The sequence below is a fragment of the Lycorma delicatula genome, chromosome 1, assembly GCF_047948215.1.
Source record: "Lycorma delicatula isolate Av1 chromosome 1, ASM4794821v1, whole genome shotgun sequence".
Lineage (NCBI taxonomy): Eukaryota > Metazoa > Arthropoda > Insecta > Hemiptera > Fulgoridae > Lycorma > Lycorma delicatula.
The window spans coordinates 372,289,403-372,312,430 of record NC_134455.1 but is presented as its reverse complement, the minus strand read 5'-3'; the positions used below and the strand labels follow the sequence as shown (position 1 = coordinate 372,312,430).

Below are 23,028 nucleotides of genomic sequence, written 5' to 3'. Positions count from 1 at the left end.
GTAATTTTAAAGAAATAATATTTATTTTCTTTTAAAAGAATGTTATTGAAATAAAACGTAGGAGTATGTGAAAGAAAGCAAACATTTCTAATAAATTAGAAATCTGGGTATTTAACCAGTAGACATATTTTTAAAAATAGTCTTTACTTTTGAATGCTTTATTCTCAAAATGTGTCACATTTTTTAATGTGGTATATATGAAATTGGACATTTTGTGTGACTAATTTACAATTCACCTCTATAACTAATTGGTTATTGAATTGAAAAAGTTTACCTTTGAACTAATCAACTTTGCTTTATCAGATCAAATTGAATCATAAAAGTTATTTGTTATTCTCATAACCTTATGAAAAATTTATAATATTCTCACATAAACAGAAGTTTATGTAATTTCTATTTAAATCACTTTTGTAGTTCTTCATAAACAGTAATGATATGGCTTTTTTACTGGGTTATTCAAGGAATCCATTAAAAAATACTAGTGAGGTATTTAGCTGACTTTATTAATCATGAATACTAATAATTTCAATGACTTTATTCGTAACCGTTTTATTTAATACCGTTTTTTCATTTAGTGGAAAGGAAGACAATTTTTTTATTTATCTTTGACCAGTCTCATTTTCTTTCAGCAAATTATTTTCATTACTGATTTCTTTTGAATATATGTATATTTTCATTTTTTAAAGAGAATAATTTTGTTGTTTTTGCTCATCCATTATCATGCCAGGTATGTGTATATTGGTGAGGCATTTTTTTGTTTTACATTGTACTTTCTACATGATACAGTATGTGAATCTCAGGTATTGTAAAGTGAGATCTTTTGTTGTAAAAGTGATGTTTTATTTCTTTCATCTTAAAAAAAAATTCAGAAAATTAAATTTTCATCTTGTATAGGCTTATAATATATTATAAAGTCAGATAAAATTCTAAATTTTAATAAGTATATTTGATAATAAAACATCTTTAAGTGTTTTGTTGGTGTTTAAATATTTTTACTAGACCATGTATGTGATTCACTTGTAACTAAAAATGAAAATATTAAAAACTAATTGTAGTTTGATTATATATATATATTGTTCCAGATTTTATTTAGATTAAAATTTTTAAAAAAATGTTGTCCATTATGTTGCATTAGAAAAAATGTATGAATTTATATTACATATTAAATGTAATACATTAGTCTTAACTTTTTTTTATGCATGTGCATGTTCTGAAATGGAAGTTATTTATTTATATATTTGTTGTGATATATATATAGAAAAATTCCTGAGGTTAAAAATCTATATAAAGAATAAAATTCTCGTAAATTGTTGAATCAAATCCTGCAACTAATGATGCAATTGTAGTGTTATCTTTACAGCCACAGTTATTACTCATCAAAGTTTAGAAAGCAAAAACACATGGATAGTATTTCTACCTGGAGTATTTGAAGTAATGTTAGTACTGCTAGTAGTACAGTGAAGGATATAATTAACTGTGACAGGATGTCATAGGTAGCATGAAGTTAGCCACTGGCCTAACAATCCATCACTAGCCTGTGTATCAACTGAGCTTTCCCAATAAATTTTGACCACGTACTTTATCTCAGTAGTAATATTTGCGATGTTACCATTAATCCTTCATTTAAAGTTTTTATTTTGAATATTATATTTACACCTTATTCAACTGGTATCTATTTTATTTTAATAAACTATTTAAATCCAACAAAAATGCTAAAAGGGAAGTTTTTCAAAATTGTAATTGGATGTTTTAAATCATTGCATGATTTAAAGTGTAATCTTTTGAAAACACTTTCATAATATTATGCTAATTTTTGAGTGATTTGAGACTAGTTTGAAATTTAAACAGTTAAAGTTATTCTATGTATTTTAAGTTAACTTAATCTTGTCAGTCGTTTACCAGTTACAAAAAAAAAATATGGGTTGGTTGTATCCATTTACACTATAAAACAGGAAAGATACATCAATATACATAAGTATATTGTATCTGTAATGTAATATACATAAGTATATTGATGTATCTGCTGTAAATTTTTTTTTTTAATGCTATTTTGAATTTACAGATATAGAATTTTGTGCTTATGAGTCGCTTGTGTATTTTATATAATACTATACAGCTTGTTTTTTATGATATGAAAATAAAGGTTAAAAATATAAGTACCACTTGCTATAAAATATACTAAGAACTATGTAAGCATACAGTTAAAAAATAAATTGTTTATAGTATGCTAGAATGAGATAGTTAAACAGTACAGTTTTGTTTAAAATATAAATCAGTTAAAAACAGTAACATGTTAATTAGTTTCATATACAAACATGTAGCTAGGATGAGGATAGAAATCAGTTATAGCCCATTGTTGCTAAGATTGATCACAAAATTAGTTTATTAAAAACCAAAGTTTAAAAAATGTCTGTAATAAATAAGTGTTACATAGTTGGGAAGCCTTTATTAACATTGAGGTAGAAATTAAATTTTTGAATGAAAATAAAGAATCATCCATGTTTAATAGCATTTTAGAATTAAATTAAAGCCTTCCGTCTGTAAAAGTCTTCCATCATAAAAACATTAAAACGGTTATTCCTTCCCTTAGGGAGGAACATTTCTTTAATTGGCTTATGTTATCCAATCTGTAAATAGACATTTATTAGGCCTTAGTGGGCAATGATTATTGAAAGCTTCACTTGTTTTGTATGTATAAGCTAAATTTCTTTCTACCTCTGACAGGAAATTTTCTCAAGTGATACTTCATCAATTTTAGTGAATGCTTTTTTATTTTTTAAATATAGAGAATTTTATTTTTGTAATATCTTGTAAAAGTTATTTATTATTAGTTATTAATTATACTTATTTTTTTATCATTATCATCTTTTACTTTATTATTATTAATAAATATAAGTTGTTTGTTACTCTAATTTCACCATACCTATTGATGATTGTAAATCAAATGAAATAGGCTTTTACATTTAGACATTAAATAAATTTTATGTAATTGTTTTTTGAACATCAATTAATAGTCTCATATTTACTAGTACTACAATTTTAAAACAAAATAGCCCAATACAAAATTCAACAAAAAAAGCCTACCATTTGGTTACAAAAGCAGCCCAGTAGCACTGAAAGGGGTTATTGATATTTGATTCTTAAATTTCAGTATAAGGTTTGTTATTTGATACACAGTTCTTATTATATATATATAAATATATATTTTTTTATTATCCTTTTTTATATTATTTGTTAAATAACCTTTTTCTCATTTCTTCTCTTATTTGGGAGGCCAGTCCTTACTTCAAAGCAATTCTTTACTCTGGCTTAGATGCTTTAGTGCATTACCTGCATCTGTTTTGATGCATGTAATGCAGTTCAAAATATAATTTGCAGTTGTGATTATTTTCACTTGACCTTTAATACAGTTTAGAAAAACACGATAACATAGTTTTTTTATTGGCAATTAACCCCAACATTTCATTGTATGGTCTACTTTTTTTTTCAGTTGATATTTTATTAATGTTCTAATATTATTCTAACATTCTGCATCATAGACAATAATATTTTTATTTTCACTTTGTTTCAATTTAGTACTTATAACTTTTAAGTAATAATTTGTGTGATAATTAGATTATATAATATCCAATTATAATGATGAATGCATGAAATTTTAATGATTTCAGTAATGAGTAAAAATTGTATTAAAATTTCAGTAATTCTGTTAACAATTTGTAATTACTGTTGTAATAACATTATTTTGAATCCTTTTTTCTTATTATATTTCCCAGTTGTTATTATATATATATATATATTACATTTAAATATGTCTGTTTGCCTAGAAGTTGTAGGAAGATAACCACAGCAGTGAAATTGGAAACACATGAGTTGATGAACTTTGTCCATTGCTAATGCTTTTGAATCTTAGTAACCAAAGTAAAATGTATAAAAAAGTAATTATGTAAAATTAGCCTCATGTCATTATACTGGGTGTTTCTAAAATGGTGTGGGCAGGCTATACTTTTTCGGATTCTATTTGTAAAACTAAACAAAAAGTATCCTTAGGAAAAATGGGAATTTCTCCTTCGTTTTTCCCCTGTCTGCCATCTTGTTATTTTTATATAAAAATTTATATCTCAAGTTCAAATAGACAAATCACATTAATATTGGTAAGCATCTTGGTAATAAAGTTTTAAAATTAGCAAAAAATAAGAACTTAAATAAATCACAAATTACAAAATGGCAGCCATGTTTATTTTTCAATCCATTATTTCTTCGTAAATATTATTGCTAAAATATTAATCCTTTTATTTTGAACAAAGTGACATTTTATTTTTTTAAATCTGTGAACAAGTAGTCGAGTTATGGCAGAAAGTTGATGTGATTTTGTTTCTCTTTTCATGTTCTCCACTTTATATTCAGTTCAATTGCATATTAATTGTTTTTATTTATTGTTAATTCTAGTATTGTAAATTAGTATCAAATTAAGTAATAATTTTCTCACAATAAGATTTAATATTAAATAATAATAAAACAATTGATGTTAATTTTTCACTTTTGAATAATTTTATACAGCATCTATTACTGTTGATCATGTTAACAATGTAAAAATGAAGCTTTTTTCAACAGGAATGGTATTCAAAACTATCACAACTAGCGTATCTGGAGTGACAAGAATCCTCATGGTACCTTCCAAAGTAGCCATCAACAAAGATTTTCCCTGAACATATGGGCAGGTATTTTTAATGACTATCTTTTGGGTCCTGTCATTCTACCAAATCGTTTAAATGGAGAAAATTATCTTGCTCATTTAACCTACCTAAGACCTACCTCTAAAATTAAGAGGAAATATGTGGTTTCACCATGATGGAGTTCCAGCACATTTCAGTCTGTTGATACCAAATTTCCTGCATGAAACTGTCCATGAAAAATGGATAGGCCGCAGAAAGCCAATGCCCTGGCCTGTCCGATCACCTTACATAAACCCTCTTCTACCTGTGGGGCCATTTGAAACATATTATTGTTTATTCAACTCAACATTGAAGTCTTTCAACAAAGGATCCAAAATGGATTTCAAGAAATTAGAGATACTTCCGGAATTTTTGAACAATTAAGACAATCTCTCAGAAAAATACTGGCAATTTCTAATGCTGGACCCTTTGAACATCGCTGATAACTTTTAACAATTGTTAACTGTTTAAGAACACCTAATGTACAATAATTAATGTAAGATTACCACAGGTAGTTGTTTTATTTTTTTAATTATTAGGTTTATTATTGTAAAAAAATTATTACTCAATTTGTTACTAATTTACAATACTAAAATCAACAGTAAATAAAAACAATTAATATGCAATCGAATTAAACGTAAAGTGGAGGTTATGAAAACAGACACAAAATTACAACATCGATTTTATGCCATAATTCGCCTATTTTTAACCGATTTAAAAAAATAAAATGTAATTTTTTCAAATAAAAGGCTTAATATTTTAGCTAATAACATAAATTTTGATAAAACTAATATTTATGGAGATATAATGGGTTGAAAGATAAACATGGCTGCCATTTTGTAATTTACAAAGGTATTTAAGTCCTGATTTTTTGCTAATTTTAAAACTTTATTACCAAGACGCTTACCAGATATTAATGTGATTCCGTTATCTGAACTTGAGATATAAATTTTTATATAAAAATAACAAAATGGTGGAATGTGGGCAAAGGAGAAGATGCCATTTTTCCTAAGGATATTTTTTGTTCAGTTTTACAAGTAAACTCTGAAATAGTACAGCCAGCCCACCATTTTAGAAACATACTATTTAACAGATAAGTTCTAAGACTATGTTGATATTCATCAGATCATATCAATACTTTCAGTAATTATTAACAGTAGTTTTCTAATTATTTTTCAGTACTGATTGTCATCGTTTTAAACCAAAATCAGTTTCTGCTTGCCCAGAAAATACTTAATCCACTTCTTAAAAGGCATGGAAATATTTTTGTGATATTTGGAATTAACTTTACCGCTGTTAGTAAAATAGTAGTCTCATAATTTGTTTTCTACACTAGTTTTTTAAAAAAATTTCAGGTTATTTATTTTATTAATGTGTTTGTTGGAAGTCTGTAATTAGTAACGGTGATATACAGGAGATGCAGAATATAAATATTGCATATATCATGTTTTGTTATATTCAATATTAGCTGCTTAATTATGCTTGACACATGAGTGCTTTAATGATGATCACCACTTCATCTTACAATTTTCAAATGGAAAGTATTAAAAATAATTAAATTCTCATAGTCTTTTATACACATACTTGGTACCTCACAAAGAATTGGAAAGAAGGTTCAGGACGTGTACAAGTGAAAATACAGAAAAAAAATAAGTTAAATGTAGTTCCAGAAACATTTAATTTTTGAGTTATAGCTTGTGAAAAATTTGCCCTTAATTTTTCTATTCCAAGGATAATGAAGCCTTACTAAAATTTTTGGAACTTAGATTAAATTAAGGTTTAAATTTTGCAGTTTCATATGAGTTTTGACCTGAAAATTGAATTGACAGGTCTCATAACCAATTGATAATTTTCTGAATTTTAAAACAAAAAATTGTGACGCAAAATACAATTTCTTTTGTCTGACACAATAACTTCATAAAATTGCCAGTAAACAAATAAAATTTTGCAGCAAAGTTTCTAGAGAACTTAATTCTGAGAAAATGTGTGTAAGTAACATCAACTAAACGTGATGAAAAGTTGCAAAAATTTTACTTTTATTAAAAACAAAACAGTAGTAAAAAAACACTATTTTAAAACAAAACAAGAATGATTTCAGTGATTGGTTGGAAAATACTGAGGTCATTGAATCTTAAGCTGGTCTTATCTTAAGCTGATATTGGGAATTATGTAGAAATTAAAAAAGTTATTAAAAAAATAAATTAAAAAAAAATTAAATAAAACAGCAGTTTAATAGCATTATTTAAATTTAATTATATTAAACATATTAATAATGAAAATTCATTGTTAAGAAATATTTTTGAAAAAAAAAATTTAGAACCTTTTTACTTTCTAAGTTTGCAGTAGTAACAAAAAAAAATTCCCTATATTGATATTTTCCGTTGCTTCTAAATTTCTGTTACTGACTTCAAAACAACCATCACAATGTAAATTCTATTTTATCAATTAGGCAAATTTTTGAAGAAATGTAGTTAGTAAATTAATGAAATAATATCATTGGAGTTTTGAAAATCCACATAACATATAGAAAGTTGTTTTCAATAAAAGTTTTATGTTATTGGACTATTACTTTTCGAAAACCACCTTACAGGAAATGTGTACTTAAATTTCTTAGAAAGTAATTTGTCACCTCTCTTAGAAGACATTCTACTATTAACAAGAAATCATTTTTCAACTGATAGGACTTCTCATTCTTTTAAGAAGTTAAAAATTTTTGGAATTTAAGATTCACAAAAACAATAGACTATTATCTTGTCATATAAAATAATTTGTAAATGAACAAAAAGTAACTAGAAAAGAAGAATTAATGACAAGAATTCTCAATACAGTTGAAATAAAATAAAACAATCTTGATACATTTAGAAGAGTTTTCCAAGAAATTTTAAGTCAACCAGATTATTATAAACTGTGATCAACAACATCTTGAACACTTTTTGTAATGTTTTTTTTTTTTTTTTTTTTGTCTTCAGTCATTTGACTGGTTTGATGCAGCTCTCCAAGATTCCCTATCTAGTGCTAGTCGTTTCATTTCAGTATACCCTCTACATCCTACATCCCCAACAATTTGTTTTACATACTCCAAACATGGCCTGCCTACACGATTTTTCCCTTCTACCTGTCCTTCCAATATTAAAGCGACTATTCCAGGATGCCTTAGTATGTGGCCTATAAGTCTGTCTCTTCTTTTAACTATATTTTTCCAAATGCTTCTTTCTTCATCTATTTGCCGCAATACCTCTTCATTTGTCACTTTATCCACCCATCTGATTTTTAACATTCTCCTATAGCACCACATTTCAAAAGCTTCTAATCTTTTCTTCTCAGATACTCCGATTGTCCAAGTTTCACTTCCATATAAAGCGACACTCCAAACATACACTTTCAAAAATCTTTTCCTGACATTTAAATTAATTTTTGATGTAAACAAATTATATTTCTTACTGAAGGCTCGTTTAGCTTGTGCTATTCGGCATTTTATATCGCTCCTGCTTTGTCCATCTTTAGTAATTTTACTTCCCAAATAACAAAATTCTTCTACCTCCATAATCTTTTCTCCTCCTATTTTCACATTCAGCGGTCCATCTTTGTTATTTCTACTACATTTCATTACTTTTGTTCTTGTTTATTTTCATGCGATAGTTCTTGTGTAGGACTTCATCTATGCCGTTCATTGTTTCTTCTAAATCCTTTTTACTCTCGGCTAGAATTACTATATCATCAGCAAATCGTAGCATCTTTATCTTTTCACCTTGTACTGTTACTCCGAATCTAAATTGTTCTTTAACATCATTAACTGCTAGTTCCATGTAAAGATTAAAAAGTAACGGAGATGGGGAACATCCTTGTCGGACTCCCTTTCTTATTAGGGCTTCTTTCTTATGTTCTTCAATTGTTATTGTTGCTGTTTGGTTCCTGTACATGTTAGCAATTGTTCTTCTATCTCTGTATTTGAACCCTAATTTTTTTAAAATGCTGAACATTTTATTCCAGTCTACGTTATCGAAAGCCTTTTCTAGGTCTATAAACGCCAAGTATGTTGGTTTGTTTTTCTTTAATCTTCCTTCTACTATTAATCTGAGGCCTAAAATTGCTTCCCTTGTCCCTATACTTTTCCTGAAACCAAATTGGTCTTCTCCTAACACTTCTTCCACTCTCCTCTCAATTCTTCTGTATAAAATTCTAGTTAAGATTTTTGATGCATGACTAGTTAAACTAATTGTTCTGTATTCTTCACATTTATCTGCCCCTGCTTTCTTTGGTATCATGACTATAACACTTTTTTTGAAGTCTGATGGAAATTCCCCATTTTCATAACTATTACACACCAGTTTGTATAATCTATCGATCGCTTCCTCACCTGCACTGCGCAGTAATTCTACAGGTATTCCGTCTATTCCAGGAGCCTTTCTGCCATTTAAATCTTTTAATGCTCTCTTAAATTCAGATCTCAGTATTGTTTCTCCCATTTCATCCTCCTCAACTTCCTCTATAACACCATTTTCTAATTCATTTCCTCCGTATAACTCTTTAATATATTCCACCCATCTATCGACTTTACCTTTCGTATTATATATTGGTGTACCATCTTTGTTTAACACATTATTAGATTTTAATTTATGTACCCCAAAATTTTCCTTAACTTTCCTGTATGCTCCGTCTATTTTACCAATGTTCATTTCTCTTTCCACTTCTGAACACTTTTCTTTAATCCACTCTTCTTTCACCAGTTTGCACTTCCTGTTTATAGCATTTCTTAATTTCCGATAGTTCCTTTTACTTTCTTCATCACTAGCATTCTTATATTTTTTACGTTCATCCATCAGCTGCAATATATCATCTGAAACCCAAGGTTTTCTACCGGTTCTCTTTATTCCGCCTAAGTTTGCTTCTGCTGATTTAAGAATTTCCTTTTTAACATTCTCCCATTCTTCTTCTACATTTTCTACCTTATCTTTTTTACTCAGACCTCTTGCGATGTCCTCCTCAAAAATCTTCTTTACCTCCTCTTCTTCAAGCTTCTCTAAATTCCACCGCTTCATCTGATACCTTTTCTTCAGGTTTTTAAACCCCAATCTACATTTCATTATCACCAAATTATGGTCGCTATCAATGTCTGCTCCAGGGTAAGTTTTGGAGTCAACGAGTTGATTTCTAAATCTTTGCTTAACCATGATATAATCTATCTGATACCTTGCAGTATCGCCTGGCTTTTTCCAAGTGTATATTCTTCTATTATGATTTTTAAATTGGGTGTTGGCAATTACTAAATTATACTTCGTGCAAAATTCTATAAGTCGGTCCCCTCTTTCATTCCTTTTGCCCAGCCCGTATTCACCCACTATATTTCCTTCCTTGCCTTTTCCAATGCTTGCATTCCAATCTCCAACTATTATTAAATTTTCATCTCCTTTTACGTGTTTAATTGCTTCATCAATCTCTTCGTATACACACTCTACCTCATCATCATCATGGGCGCTTGTAGGCATATAGACGTTAACAATCGTTGTCGGTTTAGTTTTTGTAATGTATTTTTACTTATTTATTGATTTTATTTTTAGATATTTTTGAAATGATTCTTGTTTCAGTTTAAAATTAAAATACAGTATTTTTCTGCTACTTTCCAGTCTGTTTTGTTTTTAATAAAATTCACAATTTTTTAATTTTTGTTTACAGTTGAAGTCACTTGCTTAAAAATATTCATAAAATTAAATTCTCTAAAAATTTTGATGCAAAATTTTATTTGCTTACGACAATTTAACAAAGTTATTGTATGTTAAAGCCTAAAATTATTTTGTTCAACATAACAATTTTTTGTGTTTTATAATAATTTTCTCAAAAATTATACAGTTGTGAGATCTACTTTATTCAACTTTTCAGGTCAACAATGATAGTAAAATGATAAAATTTACTCCTTAATTTAACTTTCAAAAATTGCAATACAGCTTTATTGTACCCTTTGAGTAGAAATCTGGGTGAAAATTTTTCACAACTGTAAATCAAAAATAAAGTGTTTCTGAACCTATATTTATATGAATTTTTTATTTTCAATTGTATAACATGCCCAGAAATTCTTTATATTTTTCATTGAAATACCCTTTGCGTAAAAGTTTAATTAATACACTCTTAGTTGTAACTTTAATTAAAGCTGAGATTCAAAAAATTGTTGTAATGTAGAACCAAGATAAAAACAAACTAAATAATAAAAATTATAGAAAACTACTGTTGGTAATAAAAAAAGTGAAAGATCAATCCATCTATAAAAAAAAGTAACAAATATTAAAATATGATTAATAGAGCTTTAAAATACATAGGACAGCAATGTTTTAAATGAATTAAATTTAATAAATCTAGTAACAAATAACGATTGCAGCATAAAATAATAGAAATGATGATTAATAAATAAATTCAAATTATCGAAAACAACAAATTTACAATAAAATTATTAATAAAAATAATTCTAATTCATATAAAAACTACAACAGATTCAGGTTTTTATAAAATAGTATATCAAGAAAGTAAGTGTAAAAAATGTTACATTTGAATGATAAATAAAAACTTAAAGAAATTAAAGATTTTTTGGAAGACAAATTTTCTAGAAAACAAAAGTCTATTCTGTCATTTTGACAAAAACATACATAAATATTCAAACGTAGAAAGAATGTTAATATCACAAAATTAATTTATTTGATTATAAAAATCCAATTAATATTTAAAAAAAAGCTACATACAATGAAAACAGTAAATGAACAATTAAGATTTAAGTAATGATTGTTTCATAAATGTTATATTCAATATACATTATTTTAATTCAAGTTATTAAAAATATTATACAATAAAACTGATAAATAATCTATATTATTCCTTAATTTAACTTTCAGATATCATTATTAAAGACAACAGAATAATTATTACATAGTTTCAGTTGAAGTTATATTGAGAATCAATGTGAGAATAATTTTTTTTTAAAATACATATTTAATTTTTGTCTAATAAATGATCACTACAAACACAAATGTTATTGTAGAATAATTAACTAGCGAATAGTAAGAAAAAATTGACCCCTACTATTTAATTGGATTAAAAACTATTTATAATTTTTTTCTGATACTTTCCTAAAATTTTACAATGACTTACCTTTTTAGCTAATTTTTAGAGTGTTGAGTAGTTTTTTTATATTTATGAATTAATATTTATCAATATTTTCCAGGTATCTGATCCTCACCTAATTGATACACTAAGACGGAAAATAAGACTGAATCAACCGTATTGTGGTCTGTTTTTAAAAAAGAATGAAGAGTAAGTATCAGTTATTAACATTACCACTTAGTTATTATTATATAATAGGCTGTATAACAGAACAATTTTTTGTTATAAAAGTTTATAACTGCTTTATTTATTATCGTCAATATCTAATATTTAGTTGGACTTTGCCTTTCTAATTTCTCCCTTTAGCTTAAAAATAATCAAATTCAATTTTGTAATTTTTAGCAAACAATTTCCGAACAGGTTATGTTGGGATACAGTGTTACTGACCCAAAGCAATAGGTCTGAAATCGTCCCTTCTTGTTAAAAATATGAATTTTAGGGTTCCTCTAGCATTGAAAAAACATACCAGTAAACACAGCATTATAACATCAGTTAAACATATGAAAAACCAATAATAAAGTACCTACTTCTTTACTGGTAACATGTTGAAAAATGTATTACCAGATAAACTTAATAATTAAATAAAAACTATTTCATAAATTAATTGTTAATAAAAAAATAAAGCTTAAATCATTCATTAGTTTATTTTGTTATGAAGGTTTTTTGAACAATAAAAGTTCTTAAGAAATAATAAATGAAACATATTTTTTTTACTTCAATAAAATAAAAGTATCAGTTTTTAAATAATTTCTTCAAAATTATTCTAATTTTCCTGTAAATAATAATAAAGACTTTGTTGAAATTCACTTTATACTTTTAAAGTTTCTTTAGTTACATCCCTACATGCTCTTACAATTTTATTTTTCAACTTTTGCATGTTAGCACGAATTTCTTTGTAAATTATTGATTTTAAATGACCCCACAAAAAATTAGTCCAGTGGTGTAAGATCAGCAGATCTTGCCGGCCACTCAACTGTTCCTCTTCTACTTGTCCAATGCCCAGGATACATTCAATCCAACCATTGTTGAACTGGAAGTGAACAATGAGCAGATGTTCCATCTTACTGAAAGTGAAATATGTCTTCGTTAAGTAACATGTTTCCATTATCATCTAACTGATTTTCTAAGGCATGGAGTATTAGTGGGTAAGTAACATCATCCAGCAACTGCAAATACTTTTCACTTGTCAAATTCCCATCAATAAATACTGGGTTAATTATGTAAATCCTGGCCCACACATTTATTTTTTCTGGATGCTTTTCAGGGTGTTTCCAACATTGAAAACATGAGTATGTACATCTCTCCAGTATCGGCAGTTATGTTTATTAACAAAGCCATTTAGAAAAAAAGGTGATTTTGTCAGAAAAACAAATATTTTTCGTAAATATTGGATTGGCATCTATTACATGAAATATTTCTTCACAAAATTTAATCCTTCTATTATCAACATCATCCTCATTTAGTTTTTGGTGAAGTTGAAATTTATATAGAAAAAATTTATTCAATTTTAATGTAGTGAAAACAGAACCATAAGAAACTCCAGTTTCATGGGATATTTTACGAATTGAGCTCTTGAGTATTTGTTTCTACATTTCCCAAGATTTTAACCAAAGTTGATTCGTGTAAAATCTAATGCTCTGCATGTTTCTTATTCATGATGGATCCTGTTTCTTGGAAATTTTTTATAAATTTTACAGTGTAAGAGTGGGAAACGTTTTTTTGGATGTCGTTCATTAAACGCTTAGGCAGTTCTTCTAGCACATTTATTTTGTTCTCTGTATGTAAAAATTAATTCAGTCCTTTCTTCCTGATAGTAAGTCATTTTAGCAAGACGAATTTACTAAAAACAAAAAATGAAAGGCCAAATAGTAGAACAATAACACAAACCAAATGTCAATTTTAAATAAAGAACACAATTTAAATAAAACATGATGTTGATATAAATACAATAAATAATTTTTGGCACTAATTACATACAATATAAAAGAAAACAATTGCAAAATTTTACCACAGAAACTAAGATCTCAATAATTGGCAGAAAATTATGCCAGCTGGAGAGCTGCCCTTCCTGTCCATAACCTACGATGGTGTTTACCCTACACGATCTGTCCGCTTACACCTTGAAGACCCCCCATAACATGATCGGTAGCTCCGACCCCCCACTCTTGCATGTGGGTGGACCAGAACACCCTAGGCTTGCGGGCTACCTCCCTAGCTCTAGACGTCGCCACGCTTCATCCCATGCTTTATCATTTTACTAGATCTCCTCGTGAAAGCAATAGATCCCCTCACCACAAGACTACACAACAATCAGTCTGCTCTCTACATGCTGTACTCTGACTCCTGCTTCTGCCCAGCAACCATTCCCGCAACTGTCTTCCACTGCTTGGCACCTCATAGCATGTAGGCTACGAGGTGCCAAGGAAAGGTCCAAGCTCCCGTATTCACAGTATCCCACTTCTTCTGCCACTCCTAAAGTAGGAGGGCCATGGAATCAGGCTGTAGCATTCCCTCAAAGACTCACTTCTACTAAAGAGCCCTCAGTCAAACTGGCGGGACACCCACCAGGACTCCCACAGCCTCCCCTGACACCATTCTCTATGCTGCAATGATTTTGATCACGGCCCTTCTCTGAAGCGAGGCCAGCCTTCCTAAATATCTTTTGACTTATAGGGTCTCACACCACACTGGTACCACGTAGAATATCACAGAGGTCACCACCGCTATTAACAGCCTTTGTTTTGCCATTCTTGGACCCTTATTGGTACCCATCAATTTTCTTAAGGTTGATTTGGCGTCTCTGCCTTTGCTGTGACCTCAGCTATATGTTTGCCATACCAGCCAGACCGATCAAACCGCAGCCCCAAGTACTTCACTTGCAGTGACTCCATTATCCTGAATCTGCCTAGCCTGATCTCAACTTCACAAGTTCAACACTGACCCACAACAGCCAGCATCTGTGTCTTTCAGACCGCCAACTCCATTCCCTGCAATCTGAGCCATCCATTGTCCTGGCTCACTGCCAGCTCTATGACCTCCCTCTCAGTGCACCCACCCACCCACCAGCAGCAATGAAATGAAGACTTAACAATTTTTTTAGCTTGCTAAAAGATATCTTTAGAAATAATATTTTAAAGGAATTTTCTGCAACTTCACCGTTAAAAATCTTTCTAATTTTAGACTGTTTCTAAGTATCTGATTGAAATCTGTTAAATTATTTTTCTTTTTTTAATATAAGTAATTTTTTATCTCTGTGAAAAGGATAATAGGGATAATATAGTACCACGAATAAACGGGAATTTTTCCATTAATTTTTCTTTGTTTCGCTATTTTAAGCCGTCAACCTTAAATTTGTGTTATTTTTTTCTCTAAATGAGGGATTACCAAGATCGGAGCAACATATTGTCTTTCAGATGTTTAGGAAAAATACATTCCATCTCTTAAATAAGATTCAATTTTTTTTACTAATTGCACCATTATCATAGGGGTACAGTTTTCAAATCATACTGGAATGTTAGGAATAATAAACTCCATAAATATAGGAGTTAGTATATTTACCAGGTGAAAATATTTTTCAATCTTTATTAGTAGAGGATAAATATTAAATTGTATTTTTAAAAAAAATTAAGACTACATTTTTTTTCTAGAATTTAGAATGTTAATGTATTCACATTTATATTACCTTAAGGCATGTTATCTTAATACAAAATTTAGTTTGTACTAATTTTACAAATAGTATAAAAATCAGTGATAAGTATGTTTTTACTTTTATTTGAATGAAAAAATTAGTCAAAGAAATCACTTAATGAGTTATGTATTCTAAGAATTATAGTAATTTCATTTTTATTACTGTGAATAGTTCAATTTTAAGTTCTACACAAACGGCCGGTTAGCAACAGCAACATGATTGCCGGTATTTTTGAGGTTAATAAAAATAATAATATTGTATATAGCTTACATAAGAATATTTGGCATAATTGATTTATTTAAAGTTACTAGTGTTAATTTTTTTCATTATCCTTATTTTTGTAAAAAAAATACATTTATATAATCTATCTTGACTGTGAAGTAACCTTTCTGATGTACAATTATGACAGCCAAGTTGCATGAAAATGTGATGATATTCTTTTGATGAAAAGGATATAGACTTTTTATGATTTGTTGATATTTTATCCATAAGAAAGTGTAAGTAATCTTTTTTTTTTTAGAAATTTGAAGGATACAGTTACAAATTTGGATGATGTCTATTCTATGGGAACATTTTGTCAAATTTATGAAGTAAGAGATATTAAAGAACGCTTATTGTTAGTTGTAGTTTCACACCGTCGTATTAGAATTGTTGGTCAAGTCATTGAAGAAGATACTTCACCACCTGGTAAATAAAATAATACTCATCTTGCATATTTGTCAAAATAATAATTTTATTCACATTTACTCTATCACTTAATAAAGTAGAATTTAATTTTTTTTTTATACTATATATTCTAGAGTTAAGCTATGTTTATTTATTTTAAACTATATTCCATTGTCATTACTTTTTTCTATATAGTCATAATTGATGTTAATCATAACATGCATAATTGATGTAATTATAAACTTATATATAATTGTCTTATATACAGCAGAGAGTAAACTGGTAATGCTAAAGCTAAATTATTTTGGTTGAAAAAAAATCTGTTTTGATTAAATTTTAAATTAACATCTCTATATAATGTCTATTAATGCTTCCAAAGGATTTTTTCAGATGTTAAACAGAGTAGGTCATGCATTTCAGCAAACAAAAAAATTATTGAAAATAAAACAAAAAATTTAACTGAAAACAAAAGAGTAGAACTGTAAATGCAACTAAAAACAATTAACTTTTTAATAATGCTTTAAAAAGATACATCGTATTAAAGCAAAACCGAATACTAGAACATAGTAAAAAAAAAAAAACAATACTCAGATTTATTACTGACAGTGATAACCGGATATAGATTAAGGATTCAAAACAATGGTATACAATAAAATATGTGATTGAAAAAGTACAATTTAATTAGATGTTGCTCATAGACCACCAGAGGGAGTGATTCTTTTTTATTTTAACATTTCACTTGCCTCACTCGTTAAAATTTTACACAATCAATAAACAAATAGAAGTGAATAACTAGAAAAAATAGATGTATAGCTGTTTATAAAAAATAGCAAAAAACATAAATTAAGAGTGTACATTATACATATTTTTGATCATAAAAAAACCATTACCATACCAATAGTTTTGAGCTTGCAGATTTTTTTAAAGGATTTAGGGAACTTCAGGAGACCACAAACATACTTTGAAAAAAGTTTCATTGTTATATCAAAATTGAATATCTAGGACATTAAAATTAAATTAAATTCCAGGTAAAAAGTTGCATTTCAGTTAATTATAATATTAGATAACTATCCAGCCAATACATTGTTTATGCACTTGAAAAATGGGAAATAGATATTTTAAAAACATCTATACCACATAAGTAAGTTTCACTGAACAAGCAATGAAAAGAGAATAAAATTATTCATCACGTTAGAATGGTTTTAAGGAAGCATAAATTATTTTAGTTTACTAAGTCAGATTTTTTCTACACTAGGGGAAAACAATCTAAAGACTAGTACTAGTTATTTAGTTGGTTTTAGAGAAGGAGATAGGTTATAGACTATTGTTCTTTTAGTGTATTTGTGTTCCTTAATTAGCTTGAATAATTTAAATATTTGAATTATTCGTAGATTTCTTACAGATCTGTCCACTTTTAATTATACTTTTTTTTGTACTGTTTAAATATATATTTATTTTACTGAAATTAATCGTTTTAAGATTCATATTATTCCTCTGTACTGTTAAATGATATTTAAATTGTATAAAATAAATTACCTATTATAGAATATTGACCTAAAACATATCTCACATTAGTTTTTTGTGAAAGTACTTCCGAAATTATACATTTGTGAATATGAATCCTTTTTAAATAAAATTGACGTTTTATACAAAAAAAAATATAAATCTTTCCCTTCAAAAAATGCTTGGCATTGCAATTATTCTCCACGTGAATGTTAATTAATGCTCAGAAATATTGAAAAAACTTTTTTTTGTGTAGTTACTTTCAAATTTAAAATTTTCAGACAATTTCTGTTTTATTATCTACATCAGGTTCATGAGTTAAGACCATTTTCTTTTGTGTATGATTGGTTTAATGGATAAATATATTGCAGAAACATGCTGTCATTTAACCCTTACACATTAGTATAATTCACAATGTAATTTTTTAAAAAAAAACTTTGCCGTGAATTAATTGATTTGTTATAACATTTATAAATTAAAATTACTTAAAACAGTTTTTATTCTCTGAGATTATCAGTTGATGTTATCATGATATTCTGTAATTTTTTTGTAGTAGTAAGTTTTCTACAGTGCGTTTAGAAAGTTGCTGTGCACCGGAATTATGGCAGCGTAATGTAACTGATAATTATTTGTATCTTTGTTTAATTGTTTTATAGAAAGTGATATTACAATAACTTGAATAATTTATAAAAGGTGTTGAAAATGAACTCTTCCAACATCAGTACAATTCTGCACACGTTTCAGTTTGTTTTCAAACACTTTAACCAGCTAATGTACTGGAATGTTTCATACGTATGCCATTATTGCAGTTTTTAGTTCATCAAACGTGTATGTGTGTGTTGCAATATACTGCATGTTTCGCTGACCCCATAGAAGGTAATCCTGAGGAGTCAGATCAGGTGATCATGCAGGCCACAAATCCCTTGAAATAATTCAATAACTCAAGACATTTCATAAAAAAGTCATTGACTTGTTAGTTGTATGTGTTGTGACACCATGTTTTTGGAACCAACCATGATTGATTTCCTCTTCTGTTAACAGACTAATGAGGTTAAACAGCACAATAACGATCATTATTAACTGCATTTTCAAAAAAACATTGGACCCACAATGCGCATCCTACTCACACTGACCCTGATTTTTTTGACCAATTTTCACTTTGTGTAAAGATTATTCGTGTAATCCATGGGGGTTAGTTTTTGACCATTGTCATGTATTTTATTAATTAATATATTCCCCCAGATGAAACCGTGCTTCATTTGTAAAAAACATAATTTTGAGGATACCTACAGAATTTGGATCAATAAAATGTTTAAACCATTGACAATAATTTAGTCTTTTGACGTGATCTGTAGGTTTCAGTTCTTGGACACGTATTGCTTTGTAGGGAAAAAGTATCAGTTCTTTTCGTACAGCGTTATGTGTAGTAACAAGTCCAATATTTTGCTGCTGTGCTAACTTATGCATTGACTTTCATGAACTTTCGGCCATAGCAACCAAAATATCAAGCAGCTTCTGTTCGTTTAGGTGTTCTTGCACTTTGATCAGCACCTTCAATAGAGCCTGTTTACTAAATTTTACAATGAGAGTTTGAATTGCATTGCAGTGAGGAATAGGAGTATTTGGAAACTTTTCAGAAAACTTGTTCTTCATTTAATCAGTATTCTTGTCACCTTCACAAAAGACATGTTCATCAAGAAAAATGCATTCCTCTACCGAAAGAATTGTTGCATTTCTCACAACTATTGATTCCAATAAACAAAACAAAGCACGTTGAATCGCAACTGATTTCTTGGTAATTACTGAGCAATACCCAACAAACACATAGGGCAACTTAACGCCAAAGGAACAGATTGCACCACATAATTCTAAAGCTTACTGCACAGTGATTTTCAAATGCACTGTATATTTCCTTACCTCAAGTAAACCTTACATCTTTGCCCAATGTCCTTGTCCTTTTTATCATTGTTTGATAGCTTTTGTATTGCAAAGTTTTATATTTTTCCTTATCTAAAGTAAACCTTATTTATTTCTATATCCAGTGTCCTTATCCTCTTTTCCTTGACCGATTTATGTCTTAATTAGACGAAGAGTTCGGTCAGTGTAGGTTTTGATTTTTATTAACAGAGATGACCCTGAAGTTTCCAATAGTAAAATCGGAGATTAACGTGTCTGTTGAAGAGTCCGAGCGGTTCAGACGGAAGAGAAATAACAGAAAATCCCGTCCTGCAGGTGAAGCTCAGCCAGGCACCCAGCCAAGTGATCAGAGTCAAACAGTTCCTGAAACAGAAAAGAAACAGGTGGGACCACAACCGGTACTTATGGTTGAAGTAGAAAATGTGCAGCATGAAAAATTTAGAATGACTGAAGAAGTTAAGGTGGGTAGAAAAATTACTTCTGGAAATAAATAAGTTTCTTAATTTTTAATAAGTATTAGTTGGTAGGTTAAAGTATTATAATATTAGGATAGTATTGCTATTATATTTGGTTTACTGTATTTATATTGCTAAATACAGTAAAACAAAAAAAAATAAATATAAAAATTTTATGCTAAATATAAAAATAACAATATTAGTAGAAAAATGTTATGTATGAATTACACAAATTGTGAAATTCATGGTTAAAACAAGAGAATCTAATTTTGCCATTATTTAGCATTTTTCTCCCTTGTCAATGGCAGAATATAAAAATAAACCACCCCGAATTTCACCCGTTTGCCTACTCCTGTGATTTCTGTTCCAACTGATTGCAAATAATTCAAGTAGTTGCTGACTTTTAATTTATGAGTGTTTATTATAAACTTGTGATCTTTAAAATTTGTTATTGTTCTGTAAAGACTTAAATTACAGAAGGAAAATATTAAAAAAATTATATCAAATTACTTTCATTTAAGATTGAAGTTAGGTTTTTGCATTTGCCATTATGTGAGGATAGGGTTGCTTGGATTAACACTGGGTTCCTCCATATTGACATTGCTGCCGTTGAAATATAAATTGCCCTCACTAGAACACATGAGCCTATAAGTTGAGATCAATGAATTAAGTAAAATTCAGCATCTGTGTTTTAATGTAAAGTATTGATTTGCATATGTATTATCTGGTAAGTGATTAATGCATATAAAGCATGAACTTTCTTTCATCTTATTCTTATAAATTTATCTTACGGTAATACTTGCTTATTAATTGTCTTCTATGAACTTCTGTGTAAGCTCATTATTAATGATTATCAAGTGCTATGTATTATTTGTTTTTAAAAATTACAATCTATACAGAAAGGTGAAAAGAAAATACTTGATCACTGAAATGACATGCATATATGTAACTTAGTATTTAATTTTATTATAAAAAGCTTGAAAATTTTAGCCCTACTGTCCTACCCCTCCTATCTTGATATTGTTCTTTTAAAAGATTTATTTCATATTCAAAGATACAGAAAAACTCACCAGTGAAAAAGAAGTTCAGGTCAGAATTGAAATTTGTTACTTTTCTAATGTTCTTTTTCAGTAATTCTCATACTTTTAGAGCCAGGTAGAAAACTCCTTGAGCATTTGAAGAGTTCTGTACATTCCGCATCCAGCCCAGTTTCCCTTCAGTTTTGGAAATCTTACAGCTGATTGTATTTAACATTATTTGGCAAAATTAATAGTTATTGTATAAATAGAGAAGTTAGCTTTTATCTCTATATTGTTCAGAATATAATGTTTCACGTATTCAAGTTAAAAAAAAGATAATGCACATTGCCAGATAAATCCCATTTTGTACTGTTTTATATCAGTTAACTCTTTTCCAATTATATAACTCAGAAATATGTTTAATGAAACTTGTACGGGTAGTTATTTTTAATCATGTTCGAAATATATTTATTTTACAATAAAAAGTAATTACCGACGAGAAATGCATTTCCTTTTAAAAAGTTCTTTTGTAGTTAGTTAATTTGGATGCACTAAATCAAATCACTAGAAAAAACAACACATAAATTTATGACAAGATTTTTTAAATATTTAAAACCAGTCTCCACTTTATCAACTACGAAACAAAAAACAAAAAAATAAAATTATGATTTACTCGATTGGTGTTAGTTTTACCAAATTTGAAGTTGAAAAATAAATGAAGAATATCTAATTTTAAAGAAATTGTAAAATAATTTTTTGTTGATATCTTGAATAAATTATTTCTTCTTTATATAACAAAAGTTAATCGGAATTGTATTTTGAAATGTACTTGATCTAATAATTATATTAATGTTCTCTGAAAATCTAATGATTGTGGAGCATCTGGAATATTTGTTATTAACATCTAGAAAGTAAATGAATATGAACTAAAGATGTAATGCCTAACAGATTCTCTGTGTCATTAAAGTAAATAATGCTGGTTAGAAATTCCAGTTTAGTCAGGTTACTTCAATTCTGACGTTTTTTATTTATAACTTTAGTATTGACCCGTACAAGTAAAAAGTTTAAAATTGTAGAAATAAATAAATTATTTTGATAGAAATTTTAATAATGCTCAGAGAAATGAATGATAATAGTTTATTTTTTACTTAAAAGACTCCTGAATTAAATTTGGTTATATTACAGCCTTTTACAGTTGGTATATCTTCAAAATTTCATTGAAGATATTTACTGTAAGATCAGCATCTTACAGTTGATGAATTTATTTCAGAAGTGGATGTTAGTCATGAAAGTGCCCATTCTATTTACACAAAGTACCTTGGGTTCTGTAAAGTCTCTGTGCAAGGCGGGTTCCAAGACCTTTGACCCAAAAAGTCAGAAATAGGCTTGACAAGAAATTTTTCAAAGGCTACTGAATTGATTTCAACAAGAGGAAATTAATTTTTTCCATCAATATTCACATGAGATGAGACATTGGACCTTCACTATACTCCAGAGTTACCGCGAGTATGAAGTGGCATAGGTGTAGAGAGCCTTATCCTACAAGTGAAAATGTATCTATCAGCTGGAAAAGTCCTCACAACATCTCTTGGGACTGGAAAGAGGCATTGCTTGTTGATTTTCTCCACAAACATCACACTGTAAATTTTATTACTGCCAACTCTTGAACAAAGTAAAAGGCTTCATCAACCAATCAGAGATGTGATTCTCTTTCACAACAATACCAGGCATCGCAGTAATTAGCACTTGGAATGAACTGGATGAAATTTGATGGGAGAACCGTAAAGCATCAACCATAAAATCTAGATTTATTCCTTTGAGATTTCTTTTTGTTTTAACCATTGAAGGAGGCACTGAGAGAATTGATTCTAGAGCAATAGTGAAGAAGAGGAGTTCATGAGCAATTGGCTCATGGCATGTCT

At 28.6% G+C, this 23,028-nt stretch overlaps 1 protein-coding gene across 2 annotated transcripts in view; it reads left to right on the top strand.

The window, feature by feature from the left end:
* The window catches only part of Lon (lon protease homolog, mitochondrial), a 90,476-nt gene that overhangs the window by 1,108 nt on the left and 66,340 nt on the right, over positions 1 to 23,028 (top strand). Inside the window, exons 2-4 of one of the 2 annotated variants that reach the window (XM_075353685.1) lie at positions 11,920 to 12,008; positions 16,067 to 16,233; positions 19,897 to 20,093. In XM_075353685.1, coding sequence (XP_075209800.1) covers positions 11,920 to 12,008; positions 16,067 to 16,233; positions 19,897 to 20,093 — 453 coding nt within the window. Of the gene's footprint in view, positions 1 to 11,919; positions 12,009 to 16,066; positions 16,234 to 19,842; positions 20,094 to 23,028 lie in introns of both variants that reach the window. The other variant, XM_075353684.1, reaches the window with a different exon arrangement.